Source organism: Calonectris borealis, chromosome 2 (assembly GCF_964195595.1).
Source record: "Calonectris borealis chromosome 2, bCalBor7.hap1.2, whole genome shotgun sequence".
Taxonomy (NCBI): Eukaryota; Metazoa; Chordata; class Aves; order Procellariiformes; family Procellariidae; genus Calonectris; species Calonectris borealis.
Window position 1 is genome coordinate 84,307,064 of NC_134313.1, and position 16,740 is coordinate 84,323,803.

Sequence of the window (16,740 nt, forward strand, 5' to 3'; positions counted from 1 at the left end):
GATGCCAGGGCTGGCTGCAGGAGCCCCAGCCGTCCTCGCTGGTACAGCTCACCCACCCGACTGCAACACAGGGAGACGCCGGCCCAAACCTGCCATGAGTCTTCCAATTGATCTGGCACTACAAGTTCCTCGGTTCTCCCATTTGCCTTTATGCACTACTCGGTACGATGGTGTAACAAATGGATGAGAATCTGCACATGTTACTGCTCTGCAGTAAACAAAGCAGCAGTAGCTGATGCACACATTTACTTGTATTAAATACGTATTTTTAAGCACCCAAATTTTTTTGAAGAGTGAAAAAGAATCACCGCAATCATTTTCAGAAGTCCTCCCTAATGCAAGGACAAGTCTGAGCCTATGAGTACCAATCAACCTCATTTTAAATAAGCGTAACAGCCCCCACAAAGTTTGTTTATTGAAATTAACTGTGGGGTTGGGGATACGTTTGGTTTATTTGCTGCAGTAATTTGCAAAAACAAAGCCATACACTCAAACTATTAAACAAAGCGCTGGAGTCAGCAGGACCCGAGGTTCTGCTCAACCACCGATTCACCGCCTGACCTTGAAGAAGTCCATCACCTCGTCATAAATCTGTCAGCCCAGCTGTGAAAATGGATGAAAGCAGGACTTCCCTGCAAAATGCATGCTGCGTCTAGTTTGGCCTTTTGTTAAATAAATATAACGCCCCCTCAAAACAAAACCAAAGAACTAAACAATGTGGGTTTTTTTCTATAAGGAAAACATTTTGTACTGTACAAAAATGGAGTACTTTACCAAGTGGGAGGGAAATAAGTGTAAATATTTACACATGTACTGCAAAGAGCTGTTACTCACTGTAGGGACGTGTATGCTGGTAGCTGTATAATTCAAGAACTAGATCAGCATACTGGGGGTGCCTTTGATAAACAGAAATAATGCGCTCGTCTCCAGAAAGCATGCACTGCACTAAGAAGGGTAAAGAAAACCTGACATTAAGGTTTCCTTAGTGTTTCATTTAGTTTTCCTGCCAGACTGGAAACTAAATTAGCTTCAAACAAAACAGCGATTCAACAAAGCTACAAGTGCTCAGGGCTTAATTACAGCAGTAGATGAAACTACTAGGTTAGCATCCAGATTTTTTTCCGCTTTTCCATCCTCTCAAAAACTCTTCCAAAAGCCAACTGTGTTTTGAACTGGTAAGTAAGCCTGGAAGCACAGAGGATAGCTATTTCTCCTTATGCAACTTATGCTTGATTGCCCCTTGCACCTCCCAAGAAGAAAAGTTCATGCAAAGATCGGGATGAGAAGGGCCACCTCAGCCCATAACTCGGTTGCTTCAGTTGTGTCCTGGTGCAAATACAGGACCTGCGACTTTACATGCCTCCGCACCTGAGCTCCTGCGGAGGTTACAGGACACTGTTTTCAGACTGACACTTCTACTATAGTATTTAGATCAGTGACATGTAAGTCCAAATGCAAATTAAAAATGGATTTAAAATCTGTGCTATGTAAGGGAATGAGGTTGACTGGATTCCCTTTCACACGGCAAAGTCTGGCTCCATTAACTCATGAGTACTAATAGCTCAAGATTGAAACTTAAGAGTGATGAAAAAAATCTGGAACCAGGTTCCAAAAGCTTCCTTATAAGTTAATTTCATTGTCCATTATAAAAATAAATCTGTTCATTCAGAAACTTCTCAAGAAAAGAGGAGTGGCTACTGTTCTCCGTTGCTATCACTTCAAAGGTGAGCGTGTTTTACAAGAGTCAGTGTCGTAATGTTTGCCCTTAGTTTGCTAATCGGTTGCCCACTTCTAATCAGCCTTTTCTTTCCATTTTCATACATAAATACAGGAAGCATTGCTTGTAACTGCAACCCCGAACCGCATCTGATAAGCTGCTTAGTATTTACGTAACATCCACACTGAAACTGATAAGCACATCACGTTGCACACAGGTTAAGTGTCATGCAAAAAATGCATGACTGGAGAGCAGCTTCACCAGCTCTGAATCTTTGTGGTGTCTGAATCTTTGTCTACTTCAAGCTGCATAATCTGCTCTAAGGACATCAGGTACAGTAAACAGTTTGTTCAGCCTGTGGAAAGTTCAGATTTAAGGATTTCATTTTCAAACAGCACTGACTCAGGTAGAGATGTTCAAGGACTTTTCAAAGTGCAACTGCGGAGCTTATCAATACCACAAAGTGAATACCGCCCTACCTAACCGTGTTTTCTCTAGCCGAGGACTGAGGTTTTGTTTTAATCTAGCATCAGCGTGACATTACAACTGGAAAATCAAGCCTTCATTTAAAGTTTCTGTAGGCTAGTGCTGTCCAGGATTTCTTCTACAGAAATGGACATGCATGTGATGCAGAGTAGACACGTTTTAAGTGCAGTGTTTTTGGGAAGCAGTACATGTATACATCTACGTGAGCACCTACACACACATTTCCCCACCTCATCATCTACACAGCATATGACTTAATACTTTCCAGAAGAGCCGTATCAACTTATTAGAGGCATTAATATACTGCATTGCATTGCAATAGCTCTGCTCGTTTCTGAAAGCATTTGAACAAATGCATTTGATACTGTGGGCATGCTTGGGATGAACAGATATCAGCAACCGATTTGGAGTAATTGAATTGCACAGCAGTGTCTGGTCTGATCTGTTAACATGATCATACATCTGGAATACAAGGCAAGCATTTTAAAAAATGCCCAGAGAAACAACCCAGAAGAAAACAGAGGGTGATACTTCAGAAAATGTGGACCCCTAGCAGCCTTCTGCTTCTCAGCCTCCCCCTCGCCTTCTGCAGAGGCTTTGCTGGATGCAACCCCTGCCCACATCAAGGGTTTTGTTCACACACAAACTCGGTGCAGCATTCACATTCTCCTTAGAAGTACATGCTCGTATGCCGGACTTACTAAGCCTTTGTCACGCTTCTGTTGCTTTCCTGATCATGCAGAAATGCTGCTCCCTCTTCCCCCCCCATCGAGGACATGTGAAAAACATTAACATATCTCAAGTGCCTAGCAGACCTTGAAGTATCCTTGACAGAACTTTACATTTCCCGGGCAAATCTTGTGGTGACAGAAACCCTGGGTAATTGCATTTAAGCCAATGATGATGCACAGATAATGCCAACAAAGACCGGCCATCAGATTTTAATGTATATTAAATGCTTGCCTGAAAGCAGCATTAATAATGCAACAGATTTTATTATTTACTTCTAATTAGAACTCCTTGCTGATGCTAGTGAAAAAATGCACTTTCAAAGGAGAAATAATCAGCAGTAGAAGACATATAATTATTTTCATTACAGGCTTGTGGCACTTATAGCTATTAAGACTGCTCCCTTCCCAAATCTGTTTTCAATAGCTTACAATTCTGCTACACGTGGAAGCTTCAGACGAAGCATTCAGTGGCAGGTAAACATCTTACTAACAATGCATATATTTTCAAATTAACTTATTTTATCACTGTAGGCAAAACAGTACTTTTGTCTCGTTCAGGCCTACCATAATTCCGTTGATTCGACACATGAACGCTCTGCCACACCATTCTTTGGAGAAGGCAAGTTTAATTTAAAAAGGGAATGAATTGTTTCCAAGAGGCAAGATTTTATCTTCCCTGTAAAAGTCATCAGTTCGACAAAGTTATAAATCACTGTAGAAAAATCCCACAGCGAGTGTTCAGCAGAGCCTCAGACATTTACCAGCCAAACACCTTGGGAAGGCCTGTCTGCCCTCGGCCTGCTCTGCTGCCGCCGGGCGAGACCTCCCCCTGCCTCCCCCTGCAGCTCTGAGGTGCCGCTACCTGTGCTAACCCAGACCGAAGCAGGCGAAAGGAGGTCGAGAAGACCATCTGACCCTTGTGCTCCTCCTGAGCTGAAGGAGGCCTGAGGAGATTTTGTGTTCTGCTGAGTTTGCTGCGTTTGCAGGGAGGTGCCCGATGCCCGGGCTGGGGCTGCCCCGGTGCCCCCCGGCTGCCCTGCTCCCGGCTGGGGGTGGGTCGGGCCCTGGCTGCCAGGCCCTGCCATCACCCACCCGGGGAGCCCCCAGCCCCAGGGAGCTGCCAGCCCCGCTTGTGCCCTGGCTGCCAGGCCCTGCCATCACTCACCCGGGGAGCCCCCGGCACTCCCAGCGCCCAGCCCCAGGGAGCCGCCAGCCCCCCTTGTGCCCTGGCAGGGTGCGTGCCTGCGTGCGTGCACGTGCTCTTGCGTGTCAGAGAGAAATGCAGATGCAAACGGGAGCCAGGCTGCAAGGCCGAATGAGCAGGGACACGTTACGGAAAGCAAAGTTGAGGCAGAAGCTTGGAGAGACCAAACAAGTAAAAGCGCAGGAGTCCATGCACGGAAAACAGGACAAGGGCAGGTAAGGAGCATCAAAAAAGAGAAGAAAAAAAAACAAAACCAAAAGGAAGGACTATTAGGGTGCTTTGAACAAGCACCCTTTACTTCCACCCTCATATATACTCCTCCCCGTAACCCTACAACATCCAGAAGTTGCTCGGAGCCAGCTGATGCTGCTTCACCGGGTACGGGTCCCGCTCCTCTCCCGTGTGTGCCACAACCACCTAAGTGCAGAGCCGCAGTACCCTGCTTTTCCCACAGGGCAAAAAGAGGCCCTGCAGCATTTCCTAACTCTCCAGGGTTTGCCTTCGCAACACAGTGGGTTTTTCCGTACATTTTATGATTGCCCTTAGTTAAGTCAGCTTGGATAGATACATCTCCTTAAATCGTTTCTCAGCTCCATCACGTGTATGCTAAACAGGACCTGGCTTGTTTTACAAAATAAAGTGTGCTGGATGAGGAAAAGGCACATGACCTATGCTAACATTTTCTTCCCCTGGTTTAGTGAACATAAAAGCACCACTATGAAAGAGCACTTGGAGTTCCTTTTGCAACTAATATTGAAAGAGTTTATTATCACATTGCAGAAATGCTTTAGGGGAAATCTCGCTCCGAAAACCTTCTCATGAGAAAGCTTGACGCTTTCAAACAACAAGTCGCTTTGAAATGTTCAAGAACACAAATGTCATGCGGCTCCCGAAGATGCATGGACACATTTTATCCCAGCAGAATGCTAAAAGAACCTAAGTTCTGCAAGACGTATTGCATCTTTCAGACAGAGTATTTCGGACATCAAGCCTGGAAAGTAGCCTGGCATCAAAACTCCAATCTGACTGCACAGATTTAGTTTGTAAACAAAGTTAACTTGTGCAGTGAAGGGTACCTGGAGATGCAGGTACCCTTCTGCGTGATCCCTTTGTTTCTGTATTTCTCAGGTACACAGAGGTAATATATACCTCAAGAACTACTTGAGTGACCACAGGGGAAACATCAAATGAGCTTTCCATCTACAGAATTGGCACCATGCAGTCAAAGCCACCGCAGCCTTCCCCAGAGGACCTGCCAGCACACACTGCCCACTTCCCTACACATTAATTACCCGCGCCTCACGATACCTGCTAACGGGATGTGGGTTGGGACCACCAGTACCCTACACACCTCTCAGATGGCTACATTTTTTAAAACTACTCACTTGATTTGAAATAGTAACCTAAAAGAATTTTTCACAGCTCGCACTCCGGAGCCCAGCCCTCTGTCCCCAACAGAGCAGTGGGGCAGAAGCGGGACGTGGCTCTGCCAAACAGCGGCTCCCGGGCGGCAGGACTTCACTGAGAGAGAGGGTAGCCTCTTCTCACGACTCTCAATACTTTTTAAGATGGTTGCTCACACACGCACTAGTGTTCTCACAAGCCCTCATTGTGTAAAATCCCACCCAGAATTACCCAGCCATTTCTTTGACTTTTTAATTTAAAAAATAAATAATAAAGAATAATGAAATAAATAATTTGTAATAATAAAAAAATTAGGGCACTCTATACTACTTGGGTTTTGCTCAACTCTTAATGGGGATAAGTTCACATACATGTTGATGGGAGTCTTCTCCAAGTAAAAATCTCAGTGCCCATCCACCATTGAGCTGCACTGTAAGGTACAAAACCTCACCAGAGCAAAAGTGAGCAGTGCCCTGTTGCAAAGTATCCCGGCGTGTAATCGCACGTGTTCCTAAAAACACCGACAACACTGAACAATGAGACCAGCCCCACATCCAAGGGAATTTAGAAACAAGGGAACAACTGAAGTGACAAGCTTGCTCGTCGTGATGCTACAGATTCATCGTCGTCGTTTTTTGGCACGATGCAGTCTGAATTCCTTCCCATGTTTTGTGAACAGCTGAACTGTGTTCCCTTACAAAAGAAATTAATATGGCAGCCTGTGTACATCTGCTTTAATCTTAAAACAAAAGCAGTTTTGCTATCTTTAGTACAAGCATAATAAAAGCACCAAAAAAGCACAGATGGTTTGGATTTTCTTTGCAGAAAGCAAGAGAGAAGACTGACATCTCAACTGTTTACGTAGCCACAACTCATTACGTGGCCACAGCAAACTAAGGGGGGGGACATCAAGCACCTCTTTGTCAGCATCTCAGATACGGACTGCTTTCAGTCAGGTCTTATAAAAAGCATAAGACAACTCTCTGCTCAGAGATAAATGCTTTTGTTCATACAGATTTAATTTATATTGTTATTAAAACACTTGACAACGGCCGCACTAATGCCAAACAAATTAATTTCAGTAAAGCTAAAGCAAACACTACCCATTATGTTTAGGAAACACAGAACAAAACCCTTGAAAACCCAACATTAAAGGAATTATTTATGGTCATTGCTCAGCTCTCCTGCCCCCATCGTTTGTGCATTAGAAATCCCCAGGCTGCTCACTTGCAAACTCCCCGACTTTTGACAAAAAGTGGCTATGCACTGGTAGCCAGAAAGTTCATTTTGCAGGAATAATACCGTCAATTTGGTCTGGCAGTCAGGGTGTTTTTTGGTTTGTTCCCCGCCCCCCCCAACAATTCAACCTTTCTTTTAAAATATCTCACTCCAGGATTAAAACTTTCCCCTTCCTGGAATTAATCAAACTGATAGTGGTTTTGGCAGAAAGGCAAGTAACAGGAAAAAAGTAAGGACAGCACACGTGCAACGCATCCAAGAAGTACTTCATAATCTGCTCTGTATTTTTTATGTAATACACACACAGTAGTTCAAGCAAAAACACACACAAAAAGAGGCTTTTCCCTATTACCCTTTAACAAATATTCAGAGAACAGCAGTCGTGTAAAAATACCACTCTGGATATAAAGCAGATAAAAAGGCAAGTTGAATTAGCTCCTGAATAAGGAAAAAAAAAAAGTTTTCTGCTACGGATACTGCTTTCTTTAGCATTATGAAATGTCTTAATATTTCTATGCTATACCAATTAACATTCTGGAGAATTTAAGATACCCAGATTAATGATTTTTCGAGTTAGCAAGTACTTAAAAAGCAAAAGATGGCGCATCAGAAAAAAACTTGTTCAATTTATGAGCGCTTCCACTTGAACCAGTGATTAAACACCGTCCTTGTAAGTAACATTTAGGGTTTTGAAGCAGCATTTCCATTAAGGAAAATGTTTGCTGCGAGGCCCTACGGTTGCACTACATCCTCGCTAGGCACGGGGAGGCTTTTGTGCATTGCAGCTATGCTCCATTACATGCTTCACGGGAGGGAGGGGACGACGCAGCGCAGTGGGCTTGCGGGACACGTGTGGGCTTGCGGGACACGTACGGCCTCTGCAGCTCGCTTGGTTGACAAAAATCTCTTTCTAAAGAGGACGGGATGGAGAAAGCATGGGTGAGCGGGGCACAGCCCTCCCTCCCTCCCGGCGATGCCCCAGAGGCTGGGGTACCGAACGCCGCCTCCCCCCCACACCGGGCCGGGCCGGGGACAGCGCGAGCGTGGGCCCTGCGAGGCGGGGAGGCCTCTCTCCCCCCGGACGCTCCCGGCTCGCATCTGTCACGAGCTCTGTTTACAGGCGCGTCAACAGATGCTTGCAGCGAGAGACGCTGAACTTTGACATCCCGCATAAAGATGTAAACACTTCCCCGCAGAAGATAAATCCCGAGTACTAAAAGGCACGCTGGCTGACTTCTGGCCCTCCCCAGCCCCACCCCAGCCCCCAAACCCAAAATTCACACACACATCCCTTAAAAACAATAGCAATTTAAAAAAAAAAAAAAAAAACACCAAAAAAAACCACAAGCCACAAAAAAAACCCCAAGAAGCCAACATTCAAATAGCCACAGCACCAAGCTTTTTAAGAACACTAGAAATAATCAGAATTATTACACGTAAGCAAAATATAACTAACTGCAGAATAAAATGAACTTCGCTGTGTTTAGACAGATGGAATGCGATTTCCTGGTGCCAAAAGCCACTGAATTTGGCACTTGCCCTCAGCCCCAACGGCAGGAGATCTGCTGCCCGAAACACACACGAGCTACCCAATGGCCGGAGGTGGTAGTCACTACTCTTCGTAAGCACCATTAAATTAAAAAGGACGAAAGTCTTCACAAATAAAGTTTACAGAAAGAGATGGATTCGTTTAACACTAAGAGCAGCCAAGACCAAAGCCCACTGCAGATATTTGTGTATTTTCTTAAGAGGCTGTATATACAAGGGAGCATACAAAGGGCTTCTTTAAAATGCTCCCTTGTAAGGGTGTATTTCAAGGGTAATAGATACTGAATTCAGGGAAACGTCCAAAAAAACTACTGTTTGGAAATATTGTTGAGTCTTCACATGGACGAGCTAGAAGCGAGCACGATGCTTTTCAACGCTAACTAAGAAAATCCTTGTCCAGAAGGATTTACTTCTCTGATGCCTGATCCTATGAACCGATGCAGCCAAACACAGCATTTACTGATAAACAGCCCTACTGACTTCAATAACTTAAGCCAAGTAACTTCAGTGGTGTTATTCATGCCCCGTGAATATGAACGGAAGACTCTTGTTTAAAAGGGCTCCTCACAGTAGCGAAGGCTAGCACAAGAGAGTCCCAAACGAGGGCGAGAAAGGACACAAGGCAAAGAAAAGAGTCCTTATGAAAAGTGCTTAATCATTTGCCTGCAGGTTTGGGATATTTTTTTTTTTAAAAAAAAAAAAAACAAAAATGAGGAAAACATGAACTCTCCTGGTATAACCACATGGTAACTCCAACAGAATCCTATTGCTAACTCAAAAATCAGACAAAAGGAACCCCCCAAACCGAGCAAAAAAAAATAAAAAAAAAAAAAAAACAAAAAACCCCACAGCAAACCTCAAACAAAGCCCAGGTCTAACTTTCTGAATGAGGTCACGATGAGAAAATCTCCCAGCCTTCAAACCAGAAGGAAAAAAAAAAAGGTGAAAACCTCCATGGAAAACATACTTGAGCTGTGTTTAACAAGGAACATCTGTAGCCTTCCCATTCTTGAGATGCAGAAATGCCCCAGAAGAGCCACATTAAGTTAAACACACAGGAAAAAATACTTTTGTTGCTGACCAAACCATTTACAGGTGCCTCTGGTTTGAAGCTAAGGATACTGAGCAGCGCTCTGCTGACATAACACCATGCCGTGAAGGGCTGCTTTGTAAAGAAAGTTCACAGAAAGCTGGTTTAACTGACAAAGTCTTTACTGGTGAAATGTGGCATCTGTTTTTAAAGAGTCTACATTTTTGGGATATTATCGCTCAGCTGCTTCTATTCATAAAATATTTGATTTAAAAGTTCCTCTCAGTCAACTAAGCAGGTATGCAGTTAAATATCCTGAAATTTCAGTGTCAGACTCGGGACAGTTTGCAGCAATCGATTCAACTTCTACTCTCTGAATAAGTTTCTTCAGAGCAGTTTTCCCCAACACACACACACACAGAGTCTTACATTTATAGAAAATTTCCCTTGCAAGGGAATGGGCATTATTAAAATTGTGTGCTCTTAGGTACTGTTCTGAAAGTCCCCAACGCTCACAAGCTTAAACCCAGTGCTACTTACACAAATCACCATGACTACTTTAAAAAAAAAGGCAGGGGGGAATACTGACTATACATTTCTTGGCATTATTTTTATATATATTTGGATGTACAAACGGAAGAAAAAGTAGATAGTCCTCGTTAGGACATAAGATGTTCTTGAAATTAATGCCACACAACTCAAGACAGCTCTTCTGAAAGATTTCACTCCCCGACAAGCTTTTTCTATTTGCTGTCTATGCTGTCACTGGGGACAGTTTTAAGTGTGTCTGTACAAGTTGAGAGCACAATGCAGTCCTCTTTCATGCAAGGGGAAAAGTTAGTATTTTATTTGAAATAAGGTAAAGTTCACGTTACTCAGAAAAGAAAAGGAGAGAAACTGGAAAGAGGTTTTTTTCTCAACAGAATCACTGATGCTCTACCAAACAGTAGAGTTTGTACAGAGCAAGTAATTTCAAACAAAGCGTACAGTGACAGCAGGGCTTTTAACATTTTATTTAAACATTCACTTGAGTACTTTATAAGCTCACACAACTTCATTAAAGATTTATAGAATATGGCAATGAGGAAACGTCTGCTTTACTGTAAATAAAACCCTTAAGGAAGAAATAATTTTAACCCTAAAAACAGAGGTAGCAAAAATAACCTCAAACATGAAAAAAGATGTAGCAACTGTAATGCCATCTTAAATGTATATACACACACACACACACGGAAAGATTAGGACTTATTTTTCTAAGTCAGAGTATTCACAGAGTGCACTGACATACTTTATATATTCACAGACATGGTGTTTCCAAAACATTAGGCACAGAGTTCTTCACCACCTCTATACACGTTAACGGAACAGAAAACAAACCAACCCACCAAATAGCAAATGAGTACAGCATCTTCTCTTCTGGAAAGCATCTGGGAGGTGCTTATAAAGAGAAAAACATTTACAATATTAATTGTCTGCTCATCGCTGCTTCTAGAGTCATTGCAGACCCCTCGTTTTGAAGACCAGCCTGCAGAAGGCTTTTGAGAGGCACTCCAGAGCCAGCGGCAGCCCAACGCCATGAACGTGTGCTGAGAGGGATGTTATAGCTTTCATCTCCCACTCCTTTATCGTGGGCTGGGGTGGTGAAACATGCCCCTGATGTACTCTTCCCCTCCCTGTATTTAATGAAGCTTTCATCTACCCTCGTACAGTGCCACATTTTTCTTTTTTTCCCCATAAAGAGTTGAGACTGTTTTGTAGCTGTTTGTTCAGAGAAACCCAAACCCACAACCTGGAATTCCCTTTTTTAGTGTACCATATCATATGTATCAGATATTCCACTCAGCCTATCAAATCAGCTACTTTACAACCACCTCACACAGAGGGTGACAACAGCAGAAAGCAGTACCACAATCACCTTTAACAATAATTAACAAATGGACTGCTTAATTGAAACATTCAGGCAACACAAGAATACTCAAGGAGCAATTACATCACCATGTGATTATGAAGAAGGGATTCAATACTGATACGCAACTTGTTAAAACATTGAAAGGTTATGGCATATTCTTGCAAGAGTATTGGCATTGGGTAGGATTCCCTACAACCAACACCCCTTCAGCATATAACCATATGCCGCCATGGGTTTTTATTTTATTTCCACCACTCAGAACAGAAAGAAGAAACTAAGTAGTAATGTACCATGCTATGATTTTTCCATTATTCTGCAAACTGACATTAGCAAAGACTTGAAGTCCAAACTCATAAAAGTAAAACCTGAGCACAACTCCAGCAAACACACCTTCCTAGTCCCATCGCCCCGTCAATCACATCTTGAGAAGTCATGCAAAATGCTCAGTGGAAAGGCAAGAAGTGCAAAGTCTAGCAGAAGCTACTGAATCAGAAAAGATGAATAACAATGCTGTGCTTTGATAAGGTCCCAACACTTTCATCAGTTTGTCATTAGACTTGAACACGAGCTGCAGCTGTCAAAAGGGTCTGGGAAACAATACGCTGGCCACACTTCAAAAATCATCATCACCCCATATTTCTGCAACCTCACCCCTTGCTTCCCCTGCCTTGTTCTTCAAAGTGATACACAGCATTGCGGGGATCACCAAGCCATCAGAGGTAATCGTTGGGCATTATCTCAGTTTCATTTCGCCCGCTTGCAACCTTCTGCACCCTGTAGGTAACCAAACAGCAAGGGCAGGATGGTCTAAAAGCGCATCATGAAAAGCAGCGGGAGGAAAAATATTAATTGCCCGATGTGAGCTGGCACTGTCCTTTTACACGCGAAGTACACTCCTGAAAACATAAGACTCAAAAAGGATTAAAGTTATCAAATGCAGTGAATCGCTAGCATGCCTTCGGCTGGGCAGCAGCCAGCTGAGACCCGCCGAGGAGACAAATGCCACGTGACGGGTCTGAAGGCTGCTCCCTACGACTTCCCATTTCAAACCACCTGCTTTTGACACAAGCAGGCCAAAGCAAAGGTTTTTTTCCAAGTGATGTTTATAGCACCACGGTTTTCTAAGGAAATGTAATCAGTCAGATGATATCACGGTAATGACTCGAGGCTTTTTCCATATTACCTGAAGTTTCAGCTTGCATTATGTACACCACGAAAAGGCAGTAACGCCACACGTAACACACGCACGCAAGACCATTAGCAAGCAGCTTTTCCGCTTGCAGATGCCAACATTAGCTCTGCCATCCTTTCCTAGGGCACCAAAGCAAGCTGTCCATTTTACAACTGCGGTTTTACATTTTACAATCTGCGGTTCCCGTAAGTATAAGGGGTTTGCAGTTCAAAACACTTCTAAAAGTCAAGTTCTTTCACAGTTACATGTCCAATTACAAAATCCTGTGAAGATTACAGGTAGACCGTCCTATAAGCATGTGGGTCACTCCTACAAGGAGCTGGAGAGGGCTTATGCTTAAATGAAAGGCCCAATGCTGGACATTGCTTGGAGCATGTTAGTGTAACAACACACATGGTAGTCTTCCTACTCTGCAACCCAAATGTAACAGTGATGCTTTAATGTGATGGATCCTTCTTTTTTCAGCTTCAAAGAGCCAACAGAGGAGACAGTCTCAGCCTCTCCACTTCCCTGGACCTCAAATTTCAGTAGGATGGGTCAAAATACAAAACCTCCCAAATCTGAGCAACACTAAATGCACAATTTAACATGCAACCTACAGAAAACACATCAGCACATAGGTGGCCGCCTTGTTTCTCTGTGAGGAGGCTTTGCACCTAGTGGTAGCTGCTCCCAGTCTAGTTTTGTGGATGTATCCCCCCATACCATATGTGTCCGGTCACCAATCCAATATATCTTGGATTATCAGGTGCAAAGGATCATAGAATCATAGAATGGTTTGGGTCGGAAGGGACCTTTAAAGGTCATCTAGTCCAAGCATCCTGCAATAAAGCAGGGACATCTGCAACTAGATCAGGTTGCTCAGAGCCCCGTCCAACCTGACCTTGAATGTTTCCAGGGATGGGGCATCAACCACCTCTCTGGGCAACCTGTTCCAGTGTTTCGTCACCCACATTGGAAAAAATTTCTTCCTTAGATCTAGTCTAACTCTACCCTCTTTCAATTTAAAACCATTCCCCCTTGTCCTGTCACAACAGGCCCTGCTAAAAAGTTTGCCACCATCTTTCTTATAAGCCCCCTTTAAGTACTGAAAGGCTGCAACAAGGTCTGCCCGAAGCCTTCTCTACTCCAAGCTGAACAACCCCAACTCTCTCAGCCTGTCCTCATAGGGAAGGTGTTCCATCACTCTGATCATTTTTGTGGCCCTCTGGACCCGCTCCAACAGGTCCATGCCTTTCCTCTGCTGAGGGCTCCAGAGCTGGACGCAGTGCTCCAGGTGGGGTCTCACCAGAGCAGAGTAGAGGGGCAGAAGCACCTCCCTCGACCTGCTGGCCATGCTTCTTTTGATGCATCCCAGGATACGGTTGGCCTTCTGGGCTGCGAGTGCACATTGTCGGCTCATGTCCAGCTTTTCATCCACCGGTACCCCCAGGTCCTTCTCGGCAGGACTGCTCTCAATCCCTTCCTCCCCCAGCCTCTATTGATACCAGGTGTTGCCCCGACCCAGGTGCAGGACCCTGCACTTGGCCTTGTTGAACCTCATGAGGTTCACACGGGCCCACTTCTCGAGCTTGTCCAGGTCCCTCTGGATGGCATCCCATCCCTCAGGTGTGTCGACTGCACCACTCAGCTTGGTGTTGTCTGCAAACTTGCTGAGGGTGCACTCGATCCCAACTATGTCATTGATGAAGATACTAAACAGTATCGGTCCCAATATGGACCCTGAGGGACACTACTCATCACTGATCTCCATCTGGACATTGAGCTGTTGACCACTACCCGCTGGATGCAACCATCCAACCAATTCCTCACCCATCAAATCCATGCCTCTCCAGTTTAGACAGAAGGATGTTGTGGGGGACTGTGTAAAGGCCTTACAGAAGTACAGACAGATGTAGCTCTTCCCTTGTCCACTGATGTAGTCCCTCCATCATAGAAGGCCACTAGGTTGGTCAGGCAGGACTTGCCCTTGGTGAAGCTTCGCTGGTTGTCTCAAATCACCTCCCTGTCCTCCATGTGCCTTAGCATAGCTTCCAGGAGGATGCAGGCATTGGCCTGAGAACCAACCACTGACCTTAGGAAAGCAGTGGATGGGCATGGGAACACAGGCAGCTGTCAGGGAGTTGGGCTCCCTGACTACTCCTTCAGATGCTGAGGACAGCGGTGACTTTCACCCATCTCTCTGCCTCTCTGGAGATGTACAGCACGACTAAGTTTTGCCACCAGAGACATGACCAGACACAGGTGCTTGGATGTGACCTCCTCTCTGTCACCCTGTTTCCTTTGCCACACGCCCAAGGACTCTGAAGAGAAGGAAGACACTGTTTTCTCTGCCTTGGACCCTGGTTGTTTCACCCCCATTTTCATCCCTCACTGCCAGGACAGCAGCAATTTAACCTCGAGTAGGTTATATCTTGCCCATCAAAAACCACTCTGCAACTCTATCTAGTTCCTTTCCTGCCTGGAGAAAGGCTTGCAAGGAAAGTAGCGGTTCCGTGGCTCTGAAAGACATGCTTTTCCACTATGCCTACCCAGAAAGACGTTAAGTGAAGGCAGCAAGAACTGGCAGCATGTTTTCCAGTCTACCATGCTTTCCTCAGCCTTCACTTAGAACTGGCAGCATGTTTTCCAGTCTACCATGCTTTCCTCAGCCTTCACTACCTGAAGTCACCTTCATCTGGTGCAAATAACTAAGAAAAGGAAGCCTAGCTGAGGGAATAAACACCCTTCAAAAGTCTAAGGGAGCGTCCTCTGGAGGTTGATGACTGTCTCAGTGTCTGTTTATACCCGACTTAACCGAAAACTGAAATTTCTTCAGGGAAACTGCAGGAAGCTAGGCCTGGACAAACCATGGCCTAATGGATAGTAGAATAAACAGATAAATAAAAAAGTAAGTGTGTGAGAAAGCAGAGCACTTCCAAGCTGTCAGCAACAGGCAAGGCTAGTTCTGCCTTCTTCTGGGGGTTAAAAAGGAAAACTCGGGGTGGGGGAGGGAAGAGGAGGGAACAGGCTCCACCCCAGCTTCCTTCACCAGCTGGCAGCCAGACATGCAGGCATGCACTGCCTGTGAGACGGCCTAGGTAACCCGAGGAGACGCTGGGACCCATCTCCAACCCTGCAGGCAGGAGCGCTTGACGGCCAGGAAGCAGTTAATATTAAAAAAAAAACAAAACCAACAACAACAACAAAAAAAACCCCAAAAAACCAAACCAAACCACACCAAAAAAACCCAAATCAAAAAGCAACAAGAGGGGACTAACAGTCCCCTTGCTTCACCATTCTCTGGCGACAGGAGCTGGTGGAGCTGCCCCGGTTTTGCTCTGGGAGGTGCGCGCCTCCCACTGAATCAGCGACACTCCACTGCCCTGATGCCGCAGTGCCACCCCCCCCTTCTGTTATCCTAAGGGAATACAGCCAGGGAGAGGCCACCTACCTCCAGCAAACTACATAACCACCGACCTACCTGGAACAAGGCTCTCTCCCCTGGCAGCATTGCTTCAGCTTTGTCAGGCATGATCATAGCAACTGACCAGACAGGCAATGGAAAGAGCTATTAAAACCAAAGTTGCGCATTCAGGTCATACAAAATGAACATTTTATTCACAAACCTTAGGCTTTTAGTTTCCCCTATGCCCTCCCCAGAAGGAGAACAGCTTCCTTTCCAGAGAGTGGCAAAAAGGAGAAAACATAGAGGAGCGATGCCCATACCTGACCATAGTCTGTCCTGAATACGACGACTCCTTCCGCACAGGAATGAACAGTACTGGGATAATGCTGATTATTTTCTCGCAGCCAGACCCGAGACCCCTAAAATAAACAAAACAGAGTTATAGATGGCATAACTGAAAACTGAAAAAGGAATTTCACTCAGTATTTTTCTCTGGAAATACTTATCGAGTAAAAGGAGAGAAAGCGAGTGCAAAATCCAAATAAGCAAGTGAAAGAAATAAAATAAAATAATCTCTCACCAAGTATTTGTTGGTTTCTGCCGGAACAGTAAACACAGGAGAACTACACTGAAGTGCTTATTTTTTTTTAATAGAAGTTCCTAAATGCTGGCAAGAGCAGCTGGAGCCAATTCTCTGAGTCATGTGCCTCATGTTAGAACATGTAAAATTACAAAGCAGTGTTTGAATTTACGCACAGTTTAAAAGATCCTCCTCAAAGCTGGCTGGCTCCCGACCTGTTTATTTTCAACCTCTGTTAGGCACTCACAGCACTTCCCCCCCTATCATCTTTCACCTTTTTTCTAAACCACTTTGCTCTTTATACGGTCCTCC

General features: G+C 44.7%; 1 protein-coding gene across 1 annotated transcript in view; it reads right to left on the minus strand.

Annotated features, from left to right (window-relative positions):
- Positions 1–16,740, minus strand: part of MYO10 (myosin X) — a 165,775-nt gene that overhangs the window by 122,580 nt on the left and 26,455 nt on the right. The window contains exon 2 of the mRNA XM_075140837.1: positions 16,169–16,267. Coding sequence (XP_074996938.1) covers positions 16,169–16,267 — 99 coding nt within the window. The remainder of the gene's footprint in view (positions 1–16,168; positions 16,268–16,740) is intronic.